This window comes from Drosophila elegans, unplaced genomic scaffold, assembly GCF_018152505.1.
Source record: "Drosophila elegans isolate 14027-0461.03 unplaced genomic scaffold, ASM1815250v1 contig_814, whole genome shotgun sequence".
Lineage (NCBI taxonomy): Eukaryota > Metazoa > Arthropoda > Insecta > Diptera > Drosophilidae > Drosophila > Drosophila elegans.
Window position 1 is genome coordinate 13,642,982 of NW_024546167.1, and position 18,434 is coordinate 13,661,415.

At 38.3% G+C, this 18,434-nt stretch overlaps 6 protein-coding genes across 9 annotated transcripts in view; 4 read left to right on the forward strand and 2 right to left on the reverse strand.

Annotated features, from left to right (window-relative positions):
* Positions 1 to 84: 84 nt before the first annotated feature.
* On the reverse strand, positions 85 to 4,491 carry LOC108138990 (protein pigeon). 2 transcript variants are annotated; one of them, XM_017261579.2, is made up of 9 exons: positions 4,344 to 4,491; positions 3,874 to 4,278; positions 3,509 to 3,810; positions 1,826 to 2,995; positions 1,534 to 1,766; positions 1,249 to 1,463; positions 960 to 1,184; positions 701 to 860; positions 504 to 583 (listed from the first exon to the last, which is right to left on the reverse strand). In XM_017261579.2, the coding sequence occupies exons 1-8, from the start codon at positions 4,405 to 4,407 to the stop codon at positions 736 to 738; spliced, it is 2,739 nt and encodes a 912-aa protein (XP_017117068.1). In that variant the 5' UTR covers positions 4,408 to 4,491; the 3' UTR covers positions 504 to 583; positions 701 to 735. The 2 variants fall into 2 exon arrangements, with proteins under 2 accessions (XP_017117067.1, XP_017117068.1); XM_017261578.2 differs by lacking the exon at positions 701 to 860 and having other exon boundaries at positions 85 to 583.
* Positions 4,492 to 4,922: 431 nt separating this feature from the next.
* Positions 4,923 to 7,576, forward strand: LOC108138663 (tubulin gamma-2 chain). Its single transcript, XM_017261004.2, has 4 exons — positions 4,923 to 5,032; positions 5,092 to 5,294; positions 5,760 to 6,350; positions 6,997 to 7,576. Exons 1-4 carry the CDS (start codon positions 4,984 to 4,986, stop codon positions 7,525 to 7,527), a joined length of 1,374 nt encoding a protein of 457 aa, XP_017116493.1. The 5' UTR covers positions 4,923 to 4,983; the 3' UTR covers positions 7,528 to 7,576.
* A 189-nt stretch (positions 7,577 to 7,765) lies between these two features.
* On the forward strand, positions 7,766 to 8,351 carry LOC108138719 (male-specific sperm protein Mst84Dd). The gene is made up of 3 exons (XM_017261070.2): positions 7,766 to 7,899; positions 7,955 to 8,024; positions 8,082 to 8,351. The coding sequence occupies exon 3, from the start codon at positions 8,085 to 8,087 to the stop codon at positions 8,226 to 8,228; it is 144 nt and encodes a 47-aa protein (XP_017116559.1). The 5' UTR covers positions 7,766 to 7,899; positions 7,955 to 8,024; positions 8,082 to 8,084; the 3' UTR covers positions 8,229 to 8,351.
* A 390-nt stretch (positions 8,352 to 8,741) lies between these two features.
* LOC108138749 (keratin-associated protein 9-1) lies at positions 8,742 to 9,519 on the forward strand. 2 transcript variants are annotated; one of them, XM_041710331.1, is made up of 2 exons: positions 8,742 to 8,757; positions 8,822 to 9,100. In XM_041710331.1, the coding sequence occupies exon 2, from the start codon at positions 8,877 to 8,879 to the stop codon at positions 9,024 to 9,026; it is 150 nt and encodes a 49-aa protein (XP_041566265.1). In that variant the 5' UTR covers positions 8,742 to 8,757; positions 8,822 to 8,876; the 3' UTR covers positions 9,027 to 9,100. The 2 variants fall into 2 exon arrangements, 1 of the variants encoding a protein (XP_041566265.1); XR_005977878.1 differs by lacking the exon at positions 8,742 to 8,757 and adding an exon at positions 9,411 to 9,519 and having other exon boundaries at positions 8,772 to 9,090.
* LOC108138746 (zinc finger protein 2) lies at positions 9,502 to 11,416 on the forward strand. The gene is made up of 3 exons (XM_017261146.2): positions 9,502 to 9,746; positions 9,813 to 11,164; positions 11,226 to 11,416. Exons 1-3 carry the CDS (start codon positions 9,603 to 9,605, stop codon positions 11,254 to 11,256), a joined length of 1,527 nt encoding a protein of 508 aa, XP_017116635.1. The 5' UTR covers positions 9,502 to 9,602; the 3' UTR covers positions 11,257 to 11,416.
* Positions 11,417 to 11,738: 322 nt separating this feature from the next.
* LOC108138745 (brain tumor protein) overlaps positions 11,739 to 18,434 on the reverse strand; it is a 46,054-nt gene continuing 39,358 nt past the window's right edge. For both annotated transcript variants that reach the window (XM_017261139.2, XM_017261141.2), the window contains one exon: positions 11,739 to 13,961. In XM_017261139.2, the coding sequence (XP_017116628.1) occupies positions 13,882 to 13,961 (80 nt within the window). In that variant the 3' untranslated portion in view covers positions 11,739 to 13,881. The remainder of the gene's footprint in view (positions 13,962 to 18,434) is intronic.

Genomic DNA, 18,434 nt, shown 5'->3' on the forward strand with positions numbered 1-18,434 from the left:
ATATATTTGGTTTTAATATTCAGTGTTTTTAATTTTTTTAACACTTTGCAAGTTATTGCATTATTATTTCACAAAAAACATGAATTTTATATTGTATAAATAGTTGATTTATTATAGCGTTATGCTTACATTGGCTTTACACAAGTATAAAATAAACACAATACAAGTAAATAAATACGGGCACAATGATATTAGGTACACAAAGTTTCAACAAAAGTTGTAAATAAATAGACATGGAATGTGTATAAGTACTTCGTTGTACATATAATAGGAACCAGATAATAATAAATAACAAATAAGCTGCACAATGAAAAATCTAAATCACATCTTTGGAAATTCTGTAAACTCGACTTGACTAAATCAAATAAAGATCAAACTTGATATTTTGCCTTCATAGCAAAGTAAACTACCATTAATACTACTTATTATTAAGTACAAGCACGTTATGCCTCCACTTTCAGCTGATCGATGGAGCTCAAAGTCGTTTCAATCAGCAGATTGTAGTCCAATTCGTTTAGACTGGCTTTGGCCGTCAGCAGGTCAAGGAAGGAGTCCAGCGGCGTAAGGGCTTCGGCAGTTAAATCTGGTTGAGATAAACAAATCAACTCATTAGAGAGGTAAAGGCTTCAATTTGAAATCAAAAAACAACTGGGACAACGACTGGGACAACGACTGGCGAACACTGATCAGCGTTTCTTACCGCTCTGCCAGCGATGTGTGGGATTCGAGGACGAGCTAACAAGTGAGCGGACGCCGCCTGAACACATAGCTCGCTACGCTCAGGACGAGCGTTGTGGAAATAATAAGCAGAAAAACCAAAAGCAGTGAGTGGCAAACCACAGTGTTTGGCTTGCCCAAAGCTGGACAAGATGTGTGTGTGTGTGTGATGGGTGTGTGCAAATGAAAAGTGATCATGATGATTGGGATTTTGATTGTGGTTTAACCAAACTGGTGCTCACCGCTACGCGCATTATTCCGCGACTGGTTGGCACAGGCCGATGGTCGCTGCTGATGCAGGACCTCCTGTTGCTGACCCGATAGAATGTTGGCCGCATGCTCACGGCCCCTGATCATCAGGCTATCCGGATGCTGCCAGCACTTGAGCAATCGCTGGGCCCGCTGCTTCGGTAGGGCCGACAAAAGCGACAGCTTTCGCTCGATGCCCAGCGGAGAGTCCTCGATGTCTGCATGGGCAAAACAAACATATATTTTACAATTACTATTACTAGCATGATCTACCATACTCACCAAAGACAATGGCCTTCATCACATCCACTTGCAGTTCGAAGACATGATTCTCCACATACTGCAGGAACATGTCGTAGCCCAAAGCACGATAGCCCAGATAGGTGAAGAACGAGGAGAAGCCCTCGGGCAGGGGAAAGGCAATCGATTCCACGGCCAGGCAATAACGCTCGAGGATGAGGAACAGCGAGTGCTGCTGGCTGCCAGCCATTTGGTCACTGCAATTGCCGTGTTTTGTAAGTTCAAGATTATTCGATTATAAGATTTCGGACTCTCAAACAAACGCACATCAGTTGAAAGCCCCGCAGCGTCTCCAGACGAGCATCCAGGCCCGCAGCTCGACAGACGAGGGAGCAAAGGGCGCGGGACAGCTCCAGCTGCGAGGAAACAAACTGCGAGGCCACCGCATGGACATGGGCTGGAGCCTGGGAACGCTCGAAGAAGGTCTCCTTCAGCCAGCAAAAACCGGTGTGCGGCTTCGAGGAGTGCTTCACCAAATGGACGCTCAGTTCGCGCAGATACTGCAAGAAAGATTGATTGATGTAAACCCCCTTGTGTTGAAGATATAGCTTAAACTCACCACAGAGATGACATGCTCCTGCTTGCTGGCCGTGCATCCCTCCAATTCGATGAAGGGCAGCACCTCGTTGCTGAACGGAAAGGCACTGCCGCTGCTGTAGTCACCAAAGCCACCAGTGCCCGCATCCCTCGGCGAAAGGGGCGTGGTGCAGCGGGAAAGTGCCTCCGGCTGATAGCAGGCCAAACTGAAGATCAACTTTTCGTTTACCTGCTCGGCACTGAACCGAGGCTGCTCCTGCTTGGCCGACTCGTTCAGCAGATCCCACAGTCTCGTCCAGATGTCCGTGCGATATGGCGAAAGTCGCTGCTGTGGCGACAGCAGCATCATGCTGGTGTTGTGCAGGGTTTCGTGGGACAGGCCCACGCTGATGTCGGCCACTTTGGCGTGAATGGGCCGTGAGGCCAGGGCCGTGGTCAATGGTAGGAGCCTCATCAGTGGCTTGGCCTCCTCCGGCAGGCCGCGAACTGCAGCGGCATAGCTGCCGGCCACTAGGGCCTCCTTCAGCAGGGCCACCGTGTCCAGGGAGAGCGGTCGCTCTAGGATGCTGTTAAGCAGCTCGGCCAGCACATCCATGTCGTTCGAGTGCAGCAGAAAGTAGTGGATAATGCTGATTCGATTGTCCAGCGAACTGTCATTGCGAAAGGCCTCGATTAGATGCGATTTGGGCACAGTGAGCGAAACGAGATCCAAAGTGGCCGCATCGTAGGCCAGCGATCCCCATTTTCGCAATGGCACCAGTTGGGTGCGATCGGGACTTCGATTGTGGGCCGCACACACAATGTGGCAGTTCGGTTCGTGCTGCAGTCCCACGTCCAGCAGGTGGACGAAGAAGGCGGACGACACCAGCAGGTGATGCTGGCCATGCAGCGCAAATGTGGGCCTCAGCAGACGGGCCTTTTGCCACGGCACGCCGGGCATCACGCAGTGCACCACACAGCCGTGGTGCAGCAGTGTCACCGAGTACGCGAAGTGCACGTCCTTCTGCACGTCCGACTGCATCGGCTGGTACAGGTAGTAGTGGCACACGAAGAACATCCCCGAGGTGTCCGCCAGAATGATTAAATTCAGCGAACTGTCGTGCACGCGCAGCGGCACTGCATCATCATCGTAGCTGGGCGTTTCCTCCTGGGAGCCATTCGGCAGCTTCGGCAAGTTTAGCGGTATGTTAAGCTGGAAGCACAGAGCATATTATCAGATAACTTTCAAATAGTCAAGATACTTTAAGCTAAAGATCTACATTTACAAAACGACATTTATATTCGATTAGTTTGCTTAAGAACGGAATAAATCTTTAAATGTCTGAAAGAATCTTTAGAACCTTAAATACTGTTAAGAATATAAAATGGGTTAATTATTTGTAATCATGCCCTCAATTATTATCAATCATGTACTGTTTTCAAGAATATCAAACAAAACAATGTTTTAACATTAACAGCCAAGGAATTATAGCTATTTAAACAAGTTTCGCGCACAGTTGGTTTAAAAATCAAATCAAAAATCAGTAGGTGCCAAGAATTTAAAGGAATTCAAAGCTGTTTCAGCGTAAATTTAAACATCGGTTGGTTTTGAAAGCTATTCACTGAGCTCAAGAAAATTCTTTGGCACCTAAATTTGTTTTCTCTTGAGAATTCAGTTCCCAGAGATTTATGGAAGATGATCTAGATTGCAATCCTAAGCACCCACCACTGTTTCCGTGGGCTGTTTCTCGTTAAACTGAAAGGCCGAGAGTGTGGGACTCAGAACGGGCGTCGCCTGCTCGCCGGCCTCCTCCCGTTCGTCCAGCAGACTGAGGCTCTTGGCCTTGGGCTTCAGGTGGATGTAGTAGAGGGCCTGGCACTCGGGATCCCACTGGGCCCAGCTGAAGTTGCGGGCCAGGGTTTCGTGGGTGAGGATGCTGGTGTCCAGACGCCAGGCGCTGACCTCGCCGCCTCCAATTGGTGATGTTGTCGAGCTCTGCTTCACCACGCAGCTATACTGCTTGATGGCTGGGAAAGGGAAACTCAAGTGTTAGGTATTTAATGATGGGATGGACTACACAGGATACCTACATTCCTCGTGGGTAAGCACCAGGAGCTTGTCCTGCCAGCAGGTGCGCGTGGCACTCTCCACTCGCCACAGGAACTGGGTCATTATCTGGCGGGGAGTGGGCTCTGCGTTTAGGGGCGTGGCCGTGCCGCCCTCGGAGCTGCGCACCTCGACAACAAAGGCCTGGTATAGTTTTCCCTCCGTTTTCTCCACAAAGGACAACAAGGTGACACTGCTATTGATCGTTGCCTGGATAATCTCGCAGCATTTGTCCAGTGTCCAGAGGAGTCGCAGCTGCTTCTTGGTCGCATGGAAGTGGCCAATGCACGTCTCCTTGCGCTGCTCCTCATCCGAATACTCGAATATCCAGGATGTGAGCAGGGATCCATCCTGCTCGATGCCCAAAATGCGCCACTCGTTTGCCTTCTCTACGAAATTGGTGAGATTTTGATTTCGTGATATCTATCGTAAATAGTTATTTAATTGATCTTACCTTTGTATCCTTGGGTGGCCAGCAGGCCGCAGAAGTTGGCCGCCAAATTCTCCTGCCGCAGCATTTCGGTTTTTATTTAATATTCTTAAAATAACATTTAGCACAAGTTTTTAGGTCTCTCAATTGGAATTTTTGCTGCCAGTGTGAACGTTTTGCGGTGTCAGAAAAATAATAGCCACCAAGGAACCGTTACTCTTAGTCACAGGGTGTGTCTGGCAATTTACTTGTTAATTCCGCGCTGTTCAACACTGCACCTTTTTGAATTAAGAATTTTGGAAACAAAAATTTTGACTTCGAGGTGACAAAATTATTGAATCAAAAGTGTGTAAAACGTTAACTAAAATTAAATGAAAGTATTCAAAAGTATATAACTTATATGAAAACTTGACTATAAAAGTGATACTAAACTTGTTGTCTAATTTTTGAATTTATAAATAAACGTAAAAAAAATTTTTAAACTTTTAAAATATATTTGGAATATAAGTGTACTTTTTAGAAAATCACCAAATATGAATCTTGATAACATACTTCTCCAATATCGATATTAATTAAAGTTTTTCCATCCCCAGCATCCATTTATTTAGCAAGAACAGTTAAGTTTGCGTGTATGGTAAAGAGCAATAACTAAAGATAAAGAAAAATGCCAAGTGAAATAATAACCCTTCAATTGGGCCAATGCGGCAATCAAAGTAAGTCACATTAAATCAGGAAAATACCCTGATTTCAGCTAAGCTCAATTTTGGCGCAGTTGGTTTCGAGTTCTGGAAGAGATTGTGTCTGGAGCACGGCATCTCCCCAGATGGCGTCCTGGAAGACTTCGCTACCGACGGTCAGGATCGAAAGGACGTGTTCTTCTATCAGGCGGATGACAATCACTACATTCCACGCGCAGTGCTTATAGATTTGGAGCCGCGAGTCATCAACAACATCATGACCTCGCCGTATGCCAAGGTCAGTTAACAGTTTTTTTTTCTAGTCACATATATATTTTTTTAAACAACCAACTTACTAACTATATAAAGTAACAAAAACTGAAATACACGCATAAGAAAAAAATCATAATACAATTTCAGTTGAAATTTTTCTTAAATTTATAAAATTACTTTTTTCAACTCAAGTTTATATAACACGAATTTCTCTACAATAACCTTACGCCCAAAAAACTAAAAATTTAGTTTTAATAAGAGTGTCTCGAGCCAGTATTCAAGTATAAGTAATAATTCAATACTAAAAAATATATACCCTACTATACTACTATATTATATCTTGAATAGAATTTTGAAATTTAAATTATAAAGATATTTATCGAAAATATTTAAATAAAGAAGTTTATTCAATCTTAAAGAGATGAGGTTGATCATCATTTGATATCATATAACATGTAGTTCCAAACTAATTGGTTTTTCCATTGGCCAGCTGTACAACCAGGAGAACGTGTATCTCTCGAAGCACGGCGGAGGAGCCGGCAACAACTGGGCCTCCGGATTCAGCCAGGGCGAGAAGGTGCAGGAGGAGGTGTTCGATATCCTGGATCGCGAGGCGGATGGCAGCGATTCGCTGGAGGGATTCGTACTGTGTCACTCAATTGCCGGCGGCACTGGTTCCGGCATGGGATCGTATGTGCTGGAGAGACTAGCAGATCGCTTTCCCAAGAAGCTCATCCAGACGTACAGCGTCTTCCCCAACCAGGACGAGATCAGCGACGTGGTCGTGCAGCCCTACAACTCGATTCTCACACTGAAGCGACTGACCAAGTGCGCGGATAGTGTGGTGGTCCTCGATAATACCGCCTTGAATCGCATCGCCACAGAGAGGCTGCACATCCAGACGCCCACCTTCACGCAGATCAACAACCTGGTGTCCACCATCATGAGCTTGAGCACCACCACTCTGCGATATCCCTCGTACATGAACAACAATCTGATCGGATTGGCGGCAGCGCTTATTCCGACGCCGCAGCTGCACTTCCTGATGACTGGCTATACCCCACTGATCACCGATTGTGAGGTGAGTCTTACTACCCTTACTGTATTTGTGTTAAAACTCTGCTCTGCTTTTTTATACAGAGAATATTAAATTTAGAAGATATTTTCAAACATCTACACCCTCACTTCATCCAATTTCTTTTCTAATACTTATTTGTTTTAACACTTACCAGATTTTAAATAATATTTTGCCTCAATTGTTTTGGAAAGCTTTCAGTACATTCCTTCAAAAACTCTGATTTTACTTAACAGTTTTTTTTTTACAAACATTAACCAAATTTTAAACAATACTTTATATCCATTGTTTTGGTAAGAATACTTATTTAACTTACCAAATTTTGTAGAATATTATTTACATCCATTTTTTTGTTAAGCATTTTAGGCATTTCTTAATAAGCTCTAATCATACAATATAATACCAGATTTTTTACATTATTTTGCAGCTATTGTTTTGGTAAACTTTTATAATAGTTTTCCCAAAACTATTTTAAGACTTTCACATTTTTAATTCATTTTTGCCCTTGAATCTGTTGATAATTGATATTTAAAAGTCATTGGTTATAAAATTTGCTTTGCAAATCATTAAAGTTTTCATACTGAAATGCATAGGTAACCATTATATAGTGTGAAATATGTTAGATAAAATGTTTTAAATAAATTGTTTGCAGACCAAAACGAGTGTGCGAAAGACCACCGTGCTGGATGTGATGCGTCGTTTGCTGCAGTCCAAGAACATGATGGTGTCCGCGACGGCGGACAAACAAAGCCGACACTGTTTCATCTCCATCCTGAACATCATCCAGGGCGAAGTGGATCCCTCGCAGGTGCACAAGTCGCTGCAGCGCATCCGGGAGCGGAAGCTGGCCAACTTCATACCCTGGGGTCCGGCCAGCATCCAGGTGGCCCTGCCGCGTAGCTCCCCGTATGTGCAGTCGGCCCACAAGGTCTCCGGACTGATGCTGGCCAACCACACCGGGATCAGTGGGCTCTTCAAGCGGGCCCTGGCCCAGTACGACAAGCTGAAGAAGCGGAACGCCTTCCTGGACAACTTCCGGCGCGAGTCCATGTTCCGGGACGATCTCACCGAACTGGACCTGGCCCGGGAAACGGTCGACTGCCTGGTGCAGGAATACGAGGCGGCCACCCAGATGGACTATCCCCAGTGGAGTCCTGGCATCGAAGCATCCAAGGCCGGTTGATTTCCGATATGCTTACTCGAAAATATAATAATTATTTATCTCATCAACATATGTACTGAGTTTTTGTATTTAAAACGAAATTTTAAGGGAGATCTTGGGTATTGGAATTAACCTTTATTTAAAACTTGCCACACTAACACATTAATTAACAGGTCAGCAAGGATTTTCCTATTTCTGACTTACAATTTGTGTTTTAAATAATGTAGGCCTTGAATTTCGTTGTCATTTTACACCTTGTTTTACACAAAGCTAAATAAATTCGTCATTCGTTTTTTTAAATTCATTGTGTTAACACCTTAGAAAATTGTTTTTGTCCAACATTTTTTAGTACTTATTTTGTTGGTTGATCCTGTTTCTGTAATTAAGCCGAGTGTAAGTTCAAATGTAATTTTAGAATAACGAAATGTATATGTTTTTTTTTGTGTAGCCAACATAAGCTTTTTTAGAAGGAAACAAGGATACGCTGAGGTCTTTGCCAAAAGCTAATTAACTAAATAGTAAGTTTAGGAAGTGTATTATAAATGCTTTTTAACAACTTTTGATCAAATTACCAGATCATGTGCTGTGGACCCTGTGGACCTCGATGCTGCGATCCCTGCGGAGGATGCTACAACTGCTGCGTTGAACTCTGCTGCGTGCCCTGCACTCCAGCCTACATTCAATGCACCTTTATGCCCTGCGGACCCCGGGGTTGTTGCTAGGATATGGATTTCCAAAGGAAAGCAATCAAGATTTAGAGCAAAATCCATCAGCAGTACTATCTTTCACACAAATCTGTAATCTGCACACCAACATGAATGAATAAACGAATTTATTTGCCAGTATATTCAGTTTTGTTACCATTTTAATTTCACATTTAAAGGGCGTTTATTTTTAATTAAGTCACTTGGATGAGTGTTCATTTAGCGGATAATCAATTTTACTATTTAATGATACAAAATTGTATATTTTTGTATTTAAGTAGGTTTTCTTTATTATTTTAGAATTTGCTTGAACTATTTTATGTGTTTGTTGTTGGCTCTTCATAGGTACTTCCATGGCAAGTAAAATGAATATATAATTATAGAGCATACCATAAGTTACGATGACGTTATCGGCAGCCAAAGATTGATAAAAAAAAAATTCCTTTTCTCGAGTGCTAAAAGATTTCAATGTCTTATGACGTTTTCAATCATATATTTTGTTATCCATCTAGTAGTCTCTAAATTTTGATATCAGGAGTTGCCAAATGTTGACAGGGAATATAATCACTCTGTCTCTGAACACCGCTATTAATTTTATCCTGATATTTTAGGTGATCTTTTTTACCTACCTAAATCTATCCACCCGCTGCAATCAACGGCTCCAAGATGTGCTGCAATCCCGGAGGCTGCTGCAACCTGCCCACCTGCATCCAGTGCACCAACTTCTGCTTCAATTGCTGGACCGGCACTGCCGCGGTGCCATGTTGCCGTCGTAGCTGCATTCCGGGATGCTGTGGCAGTCCTCGTTGCTGTTGATTAACATTAACATCTGCCGTCCACACAAATTTCAAATAAAAATCCACCTGCCTCGGTCTTATCAGTAAATAAAAGAACAATTTTTATGTAGCACTCAAAAAAAAAACTGAAAGTTTAGTTTCTAAAAGTGTGTCTTATAAATAATCTACAGACAGTATTAAAGTAAAGAAATCAATTCAATACAAAATAATATAACCTCTATAGTTTTAAATTTGTGTAATTTTTTTACCGAAAAATCTAAAACTGTAGTCTATGTTCTTTTTTTTAGCCACAAAAGGCTGTTACACGCTTTTTTTCTCTGATTTTTGTATCATTTTTTTATGAGCATCCATATTTTTGCCAGCAATTATAAGCGAATGGTCTTTTTTTTTTGTATATTTACAGTTATTTTTAATCCTTTGCTCCGCGCAGGGGTTAAATAAAAATACCGTTTAGTATTTGCCGCTGCCAAACGTTGGCAAATGAAAGCTGGTCACACCACACCAAACAAATACTCTAATCGCTGGAATAAAAGTAAACAATTGAGGTTTCTGGACGAAAAGGCGGCCAAAAAGGCGACTGCATTCGGTTGCCAAGATGACGGAATGCCACTGGCTCAACTGGTGTCGACTGTGTGCCAAGGACGACGCCCGTGGCAACGTGAAGGTGCAAATGAGCGGCAATGATCAGGCCTGGGACAACGTCCTGATAATGGCCATTCGCAAGTACTTTGAAGTCGAAGTAAGTCGGCCCGACATAAGCCATATTTATAGTTATAGCGATAACGATCTATACCCCGACCCGCAGATGCGACTGGAGGATGAGCTGAGCAGCGTGCTGTGCACCGAGTGCTATACCCTGATCAGTGAACTAATCGATTTTGCGGAGCATGTTACCAAGGTTCAGGCCATTTTCGAGGTCCTGCGACGCACGGCAACGGAGCCCGGCAAGCACCTGGATGTGGCTGCACTGCGCCAGCAGTACGGCCTCTGCGAGGACGACTGGACGCACATCATCAAGCCCATGCAGTCGGCCGAAAACGAATCGGAGATCCAGCAAAAGCCAGATAGTGTGTTACAAGAATCTCCCATCGGTGTGGAAGCCGCCGGCACAGAACTCGAAATGCGGGTATCCCAACCGTACCTAGTCCAAGCCAAAAACAGTCTGCAAATTGGAATACCACCAAAGCAGGAATTTATTGACATAGGTCCCATTTTGTCAGAGAAATCCAAAAGTCGTCTAGACACAGACGAAGTGCTAGTTGAGCTGCATGAAGACGAGTTGTCCCAGTGCCGAGTGGACAGCACGGTCTCTGCGGTTTTCCAGGAGCAGGATATCAAGCCCGAATTGTTGGACAGCTGTGACGATGATGCCGAATTCCTGCCCGAAAAGAGTCAGCAAATGCAGCTCGTTATTGTGACGACCCCGCAATATGCTCCAGAGTCAATTGCCGAGGAAAAGGCGAAACGTGGACGCATGAATTGTGAAAAATGTGGCAAGGGCTACAGGAATCGCGCCTCCTACGAGAAGCACTTGGAGCGCGAGTGTCGCCGTGTCGAGCGGCGTGTGAAGGTGGACAAGGCCACAACCACCTGTGATCTGTGCAACAAAACTCTATCCTCCACAACGGCTTTGAAGCTGCACAAAGAGGGCATCCATCAGAATGTCAAGCCATACATATGCGATAGTTGCGGCAAGCAACTGAAGACAATCACAGCCCTAAATGAGCACAAGCTGGTGCACACGGACAGTCGGCCCTTCGAGTGCAGCGTTTGCAAGGCGGGCTTCAAGAATCGGGCTCGCCTGAAGGCCCACCATCAAATCCATGCGGAGCCCAGTTTCGTGTGCAACATCTGCGGCAAGAAGCTGCAGACGCGACGCACCTGGAACATGCACAAGTTGGTACACAGCGAGGAGCGGCGCCTCAAGTGCGATGTCTGCGGGGCGCTCTTCAAGCGCTCGAAAACCCTCAAGACGCACCTGCTCAGCCATACGGGTTTGCGACCGTATGTCTGCAACTACTGCGGGAAGTCCTTCGCCTGCAATGCCAATTGCCGGTCGCACAAGTTGAAGAAGCATCCGCAGGAAGTGCAGCAGGAGGATGGTGCCAAGCTACCATCTCGCTTGAATGTTCCCACGCTGGAAGAGCTGCGCGTTATGTTAGTTCTACTTTAAAACTGCTTTTGTATCTGTTTACTTAAACTTTTTTTTTTTTTGCAGGACCCAAAAACTACCAAAAGGAACCGATTAGGATGATTACTTTAACAAAATATTGTTTTTATATTGTTTAACTAAACACTAAAAAAAATTGCAATATGAAATTAAGCAGAAGATATAGGATGTGGATCATTTCCGGACCTAGAAAGCAAAGATTAAAAACGAAATAAACATAAATTTTGTGTTTCCCAAAAGTATCAGCTTTCCCATTATGACTTTGGTATTTAGTCACTATGCGAACGGCCGTCCACATCGTTTTCAGTAAATCAGTCAGGAAAAACATATAGTATGCAGCTAAGATCTTATCTTAGTTTAACAACTTTTCAAGTTCCTCACAACCTTATCATCATTATGGCACATTTCCAAAGATCTTACCATGTTTTAAAATTAAGGCACCATCAACCTTTGCATTAGTTATTAATTAGATTAAATATGATCCTTACCAGTCATAATTACATTATTTAGTATATAATGTACTGTAAAAAAATCTGTAACAGATATTAAAACGCATTTGAATTATTTAAAAACAAAATAATTTTATTGTGGTTTAATGGAAATAGAAATTCTTACAATACAATTGTTGTTGCTGGTTGTTCTTGTTGGTTGGTTTAATGTTAATGTTACACAACATTTTTTAAATGTTAATTAATACCATATTTTAATATAATAATAATTTCATGTTTTTCATTTTTTAATTACTTCGAAAATTGTGGCCCCTAAGCATTAAAAAGACTTTCATTTGTTTCTATTATTATTTTTCAAGTTCCCGCTGACGCTGTTGACGTTGCTATTGGATTTTTGAGTAGAGTTCAAAATCTGTTATATCAAATTCAAATAGGTGTTCGCGAACTCGCCACCCAGCGAGCTTTTCATTAATTATTATGATTTTTTCATTCTTTTACGTTTTCCACATGTATAAAAATATTTATATATAATTTACTGTAAGTAATTTTGGTTTTCTCTTACACATTACATTAATGAGTTGTTATCTTGTGTTTGCCTTAATTTTGTATATATAAGTATATATATAAAATGCGCATACAGTTGGAATCTTAGTTAATAATAATAGTTAATGAGTTAATAACGTTCACATTCAATTACATCGTATTCGATTTAGTTACGATTATGATTACATTTTAATTTGCTTTGCTTTCTTTTTTTTTTTGCTTGTTCTTGACGAATTCAAATTTAATATAAAAGAAAAACAGTTTGTTGTAATTGAAAATATAAAATGTTCAAGTTAAATGCGTATTTGGTTACGTTTTCTCAAGAAAATTGCCATTGGTTTATTACAATTAATTGTGCTCGTTTTGTGGGTAAGATTGCTTGAGTGTTGAATGACTAATTGAATGGTTGAGTGACTGAATGACTGAATGACTGACTGACTGACTGACTGACTGAGTGAGTATCATGCAGGGTGTCTGAGGAGCTGAGCTGAGCTGATCCTGGCAGTAAGTTGAGTCAGTTACAAAACTTGAACCAAATTGTAATTGTTCTGTACTGTGGTTAAATTACTTTGTATGCATATTAGAAACAGTATATGGCATATAGTATGCATTTGGTGGGCGTGTATATATTTTTTATTTTCCTTTTCATTTCAACGCAAAAAGTTAACAATTTCCTCGTTCGAAACAGCTGAGAATGGCCTGCCTGACAAAGTCTACATGTAATATAGATTTTTATATATATTTATTGAATAAAAATGCCAACCCTCAATGATATACATTATTTGCTTGTCAGTCCATATTTTCCACATTTTCTTGTCCTTTACTTAACATTTTTATTATTTTTTATTTGTATTTGTATTTTAGTGTTAGTTTTTCTTTGTATTTCTTAAATGTAAAACAAAATTTGAGCGAAATATACGAGTTGTAACTGAACGTACAGTGTAAACAATTAACCATAAAGAAAACATATTATTTTAGCAGATAAAATGTTTTATTTTCATATCACTATATTAAATAGTATATGAAAGCCATTTAAGCAACACCCTGTATACAGTATACTCTTGTTTTTTTTTATTTTTAAATTCAACTTGGCTTTAGCAGAGAAATTCAAATTGCGGGAGACATTAAAATCAATTAAATCGTTAGCTAAAACATAATATATATGTGTATATAAAGAAAACTTAATTATAACGACATTTAACATTAGATTGGTGTTCTTTTTCGGTTTCGTTTTTGTTTTTTTTTTGTTTTTTAATGTTAATTAATATAAAAATACATATATGTATGCATGATGACTAGATGATGATTCCATGATCGGCTTAGTTGCACTATATAGCTTTATAAATACTAAAATCTATATCGAATGCGTGATTATGAGTAAGATGAGCTAACATTTATGCATATTTCAATGATTTAGCAACGTTGATTCTTGTCTGTGTGTATTTTTTTTTTTTTTTTTTGTGTGTGTGTGCGGTTCGACCGTAGAGACTCATTTCCACTAATTGCAAATATATTAATATTTATATAATTTTTTGAGTCCCAAAATTGATTTAAAATAATTGCGTAACGTAAACTTGTCCATGCATTGCCATCGAAATGAATGCGATCCATTCATTAGTTACGTCTTCCTTTCTCCAATAACAAATTTAACATAACACAATTTAATGGGGAATGTTTGGTTATTAAAAATATTTTTCTTTTGTTTTTCGTTTTCAAATGAAATGTTGCTGTATTCTGTCTGCCAAGTAGCTCTTGTTGTTGTCATTGATGTTGCTGTGCAATTTGTGCAATACTGTAAGAAATAAAATTAAAAATTAAATAAATAAAATGGGTTTTCGTACAAAATAAAGATATAAAAATCTTCAATCCTTTTTTTTTTTTTGTTGCTTTCGATAGAAAACTACTTTTTAAAACGATATTCTTTAAAAATTATGGAACAAAACAATAAACTTCCTATTTAGTTATTGCATTATACATTGCCCATTTGGTTCTCATTTAAAGTTAGATTAACTTTTGCCTTAAAAGGTTTGACTTAAAAAATTCCTTTTTTTTAGTTTTTACTTTTTTTTGTTGTATTTTTAGTGTTAGTTTTCAATATGTTGCTTTTGCTTTAAAAATTACAAAAATGCTTGGGATATGAATGTGTTTTTTTTTTTTTAGTTTTAATTTTTTGGTAATCTTCAATAGGAAGAATAAGCAGCTAACAACAAACAGTTAATATGCCTTATATTTTGTATATGCATTATAATTATTGATTATATTTATGGATGTATATAAATATTTTATTTTGCAGCTAGAAAAATTAGCGAAAATATTTATTTTCCATGTTCTTGTTGTTTGTCTTGCGCGTTTAGAGTTTTTAGTTCATTAAAGAGTGAAAAATCAGTTTTCAGCTTAAAGTCAGTTTAGTTATAATTTCTCAGTTTAAACAAGTGCAGAGGGAGAATAAAAGCGGAAACGGAAAAATCTGTTCAGAAAAATTCCCTAAACGAGTCTTATATTCATTTTATTTCACAAGAGCTTTTTTATATATTTTTGTTTAGTTTCACGTTTACGTTTTCGAAGCAGTCTAAGATTTTGTTGTTTTTGAGTGTTAAAAAACTGTTGAGTTCACTACTAAGTGGTTGGATTTTTGCCTTTAAACACGCACATAAATATATTTTTATATATTCGTAGATATATAAGTATGTAGTGGTAAATAGCCTAGTGTGTAAAATGTATTACAGATGGAGAGGTCCAGGACTTTATCCAGGGCTTCAACTTCAACTTGATTTATTTTTATATAGTAGCAACATTATAAATATAAATATTCATATATATGTATGTATATGTGTATAATTTGTTGTGTAAATCTTTTTTTCAATTCGTGTATAAAATCAGTCATAGTTAATTATTTTGTTTGGTATTTTATCATTTATGTTAGTTGTGGTTTGGATTGCTACTTGAATGTTCGGTGAAGTTCGTAACCAAGCGTTAAAAATGTCAATATAAATTATTAATCGAATGAATTGATCTTGTTCCTCAATTTCTAATCTATTTAACCTTACTCCTAATGAGAAATTAGGGAAATCAAAAGGGATATGAACCGATCGTTTGACACTAATTCTATGTTGAGTTACATACAAATTACAGACATTCAAACAGACACTACTCAAGCATGCATATTAAATATATTTTGTTGTTCTCATATTTTCGTATTATTCATTTTAAAACATTTGACGGACTATAAGAATTAAAAACCTACTTATTGAAAAGATCCCGGCCCCGAATGCAAAACCATTTCGAATCGGTTAGAAAGATTAACCCTGATCTGAGATCGTTTTACATTGGATTCTGGACGAAACATAGACACACACACTTATTGATTATTCAGTTAGCTGCATATATCTATATGTTATATCCATAATAATTTAGTGGTTCAAGCATTTGGTTCAGAGCTTTCTTTATGCATAATCTAATAATACTTAAAAACACTTCTACGAAGCCAGTTTGAATTTTAATTTACTTTTTGGATTTGGTTTACATTCATTATAGTTCGCTGCTATTTTGCCATTCCTCTACACCTTTTCGAATTCGAACTGCCGCCGATCTACTAGAACTTGTACAAAATTTAAATTCCATACAAATATGCTCAACAATGCCGACAAATGACTTTGATTTACGTTTTTGTTCCGTTCCTTAATAACATTTATCAAAAATATAAACTACAATTAAAATGATTCTTTGAGATATGACACACAAACACCAATATGTTTGTATTTATATATCCTAACCTCTAGTTCTGTTCTGTTCTGTTTGGTTTTTTATAACTTGTGCCTGACAGTCTCTTGACCAACCCCAAAAAGAGAGAGACCGACCCGTAGATGGATCGATCTCGATTCGATTTCGCTTCGATTCCGATTCCGATTCCTTTCAACATTCATAGAGAGCTCCTAACAATCACAAAAAATAATAGTAGCAATAATATGATTAATATATATATATATGTTTATGTGGTGCCTCTTTCGACACCAGCATGCATTGCCATTTATCAAACAACACTTACACTTAGCACTACTCAAATGTTTTTTGACTTCCTAAATGGTTTACTTTTACCTTTTCGCGACTGGTGGAGTTACTTTACTTTTGAATTTCCTTTCAGAATTTTCCTTACATTTTTTGGCGTCTTTTATTTTCTGGGTTACTTGAGACTTTGGCCCAAAAAAAAACTAATCACAAATGGCGACACACGCAAAATGCCCAACTACATATACTATATCGGCAATGTTAACATACATAAATCGGTTTATATATATAGAGCAAGATACCAAAGCAGGTGTCAAAGGGCCTGTTGACGCCCATTTTTGGTTATATAGAGAGTTAGAGCACAGTTAATTGGCGGTATAAATCGTTTACATATCGATCTGGAATGTCGGAAATAAAACTGCTAATATAGTTAGTTTTGATAGCTCACTGTGCTATAGTTACACAATTTATCTTATAGGTAAGTATAAATATTATTTGGTTTTCATTTTTCCTCTAGGGTTGTGTTGTTGCTCCTTAACCGATGTTTAAATATATCGAAATATATATATTTAAAAAACTTTTATCGGTTTTTCCATTGTTTTTTTTTTGTTGCACAGTCTATTAGATTCTCAATTCATCAATTTGTTTATCAACATACATTCACATATATATCCATATAAAGATTAAATAGTTTACCACTACTATAGATAGATGTCAGAGACGGAGAAAAGGGGGGCGGGGCAGGAAGAAAGGGTGAAAGGGAAGCAGGAGGGTCGGCATCAAGGTGTTAACAACATCGCATCTGTTCAAACCAATACACACGAATCTAAAAAATGCTAAGAACGTAAAAGAATAAAATCAATACAAATAAATAATAAATAAAGCAAACAGTTTGTGGGGTTTTTTTTTATCAGAATATGTATAAAAATCTTTAATTGTTTCTCAGTTGGTTTTTGTGGCATTTGTTGGGTTGTGTTTTTGTTTCGGCTTTAACAATAGTTTCAGTTTCGTAGAGCAGTTTTGCTTTGCTATTGTTTAGATATAGTTTTTATTATTTGTTGTGTCCCATGTTGTGTGTTTGTAGTTCGTTTGTTGTATAACATTTAAAAATGTAATAATAATAATAATAGTTGATAAACATAAAAACAAATTTATGCAAGCACAAAATACAAATAAAGGTCCTTGTCAGCAACTGTTTGTGCACGCTAAAATGCTAATAATAAATACAATTAAATAGTATGCATTATGCCATAATAAATACCATCAATTAGCAGTTTCTTTTGTGTTTTAGGTTTTTTTTTTCAACAATTTTTATATAAAAAATTTTCAACAGTTTTTGTTTGTTTATTTTTTTTTTTTTTTTTTTTTTTTTGGTTCTCAAGTAAAAAGTGTTTCTCACACAGAAAACGTACAATACTTTTGTTTAAACCCTTCATCGTTATTACAGCTACCATTACATAGATACATCATCGTCAATACAATAAGTCAATTAAAGTCAATTAAGTTTACAACAAGAAAGAACTAAAAAATATATTTTCGTATATTTAATAATCTCACTTAAGTAAATACACAGAAAACATAATTAAATATAGAATAATTCAAATATATAATAAATCAAACCAAATCAAAAATTACACAAAGCAAAGCGTTTTTTCAAAACAAACAAAGAGGAAACTATTTTAGTTAAATACTACGTTTTTTAATACAATAATGTAAAATTATATTCAAGAAATCTAATACCTGCTTATGTGTGGGTGTGTCAATGGGGGGACGACATGGGTTTTAAGGGGCGGGGGGGTTCGCGTCGCGTTCCAAGCAAAACCAACAAAAAATAGTGATTACTTTTAAAATTACAAAATAAACATTTTTTAAATGCTGTTCCTGTTAATGTTGCGTTTGTAGTCTCAAAAAGTTTTATTTCCTTGCCTTAATAGTATATTAAATATTCACTTTAAAAATCTAACTTTTTATCTTCCTTTTTAACTAACCCTTAAAGAACACTTTCGTTAGGTTTGCAATCATTTGAGGCCTATCAAAATAAATGCTTTTAATTAAAATCATTGCAAGCAAAAAAGTCCAAGTGCATACAGTGCGAAACATGACAATAAGACATCATAAATCCTAATTTCTGGTCATTCTGTTACGCACTCTATGTCTTTTGTATTTAATACCTATTTACTTTCGAAGAACAAAACATAATGAAGCTATTGGTCTGGCTTGGCTTGGCATGTTTTTCCTTCATTTTCTTCTTTATAACTAT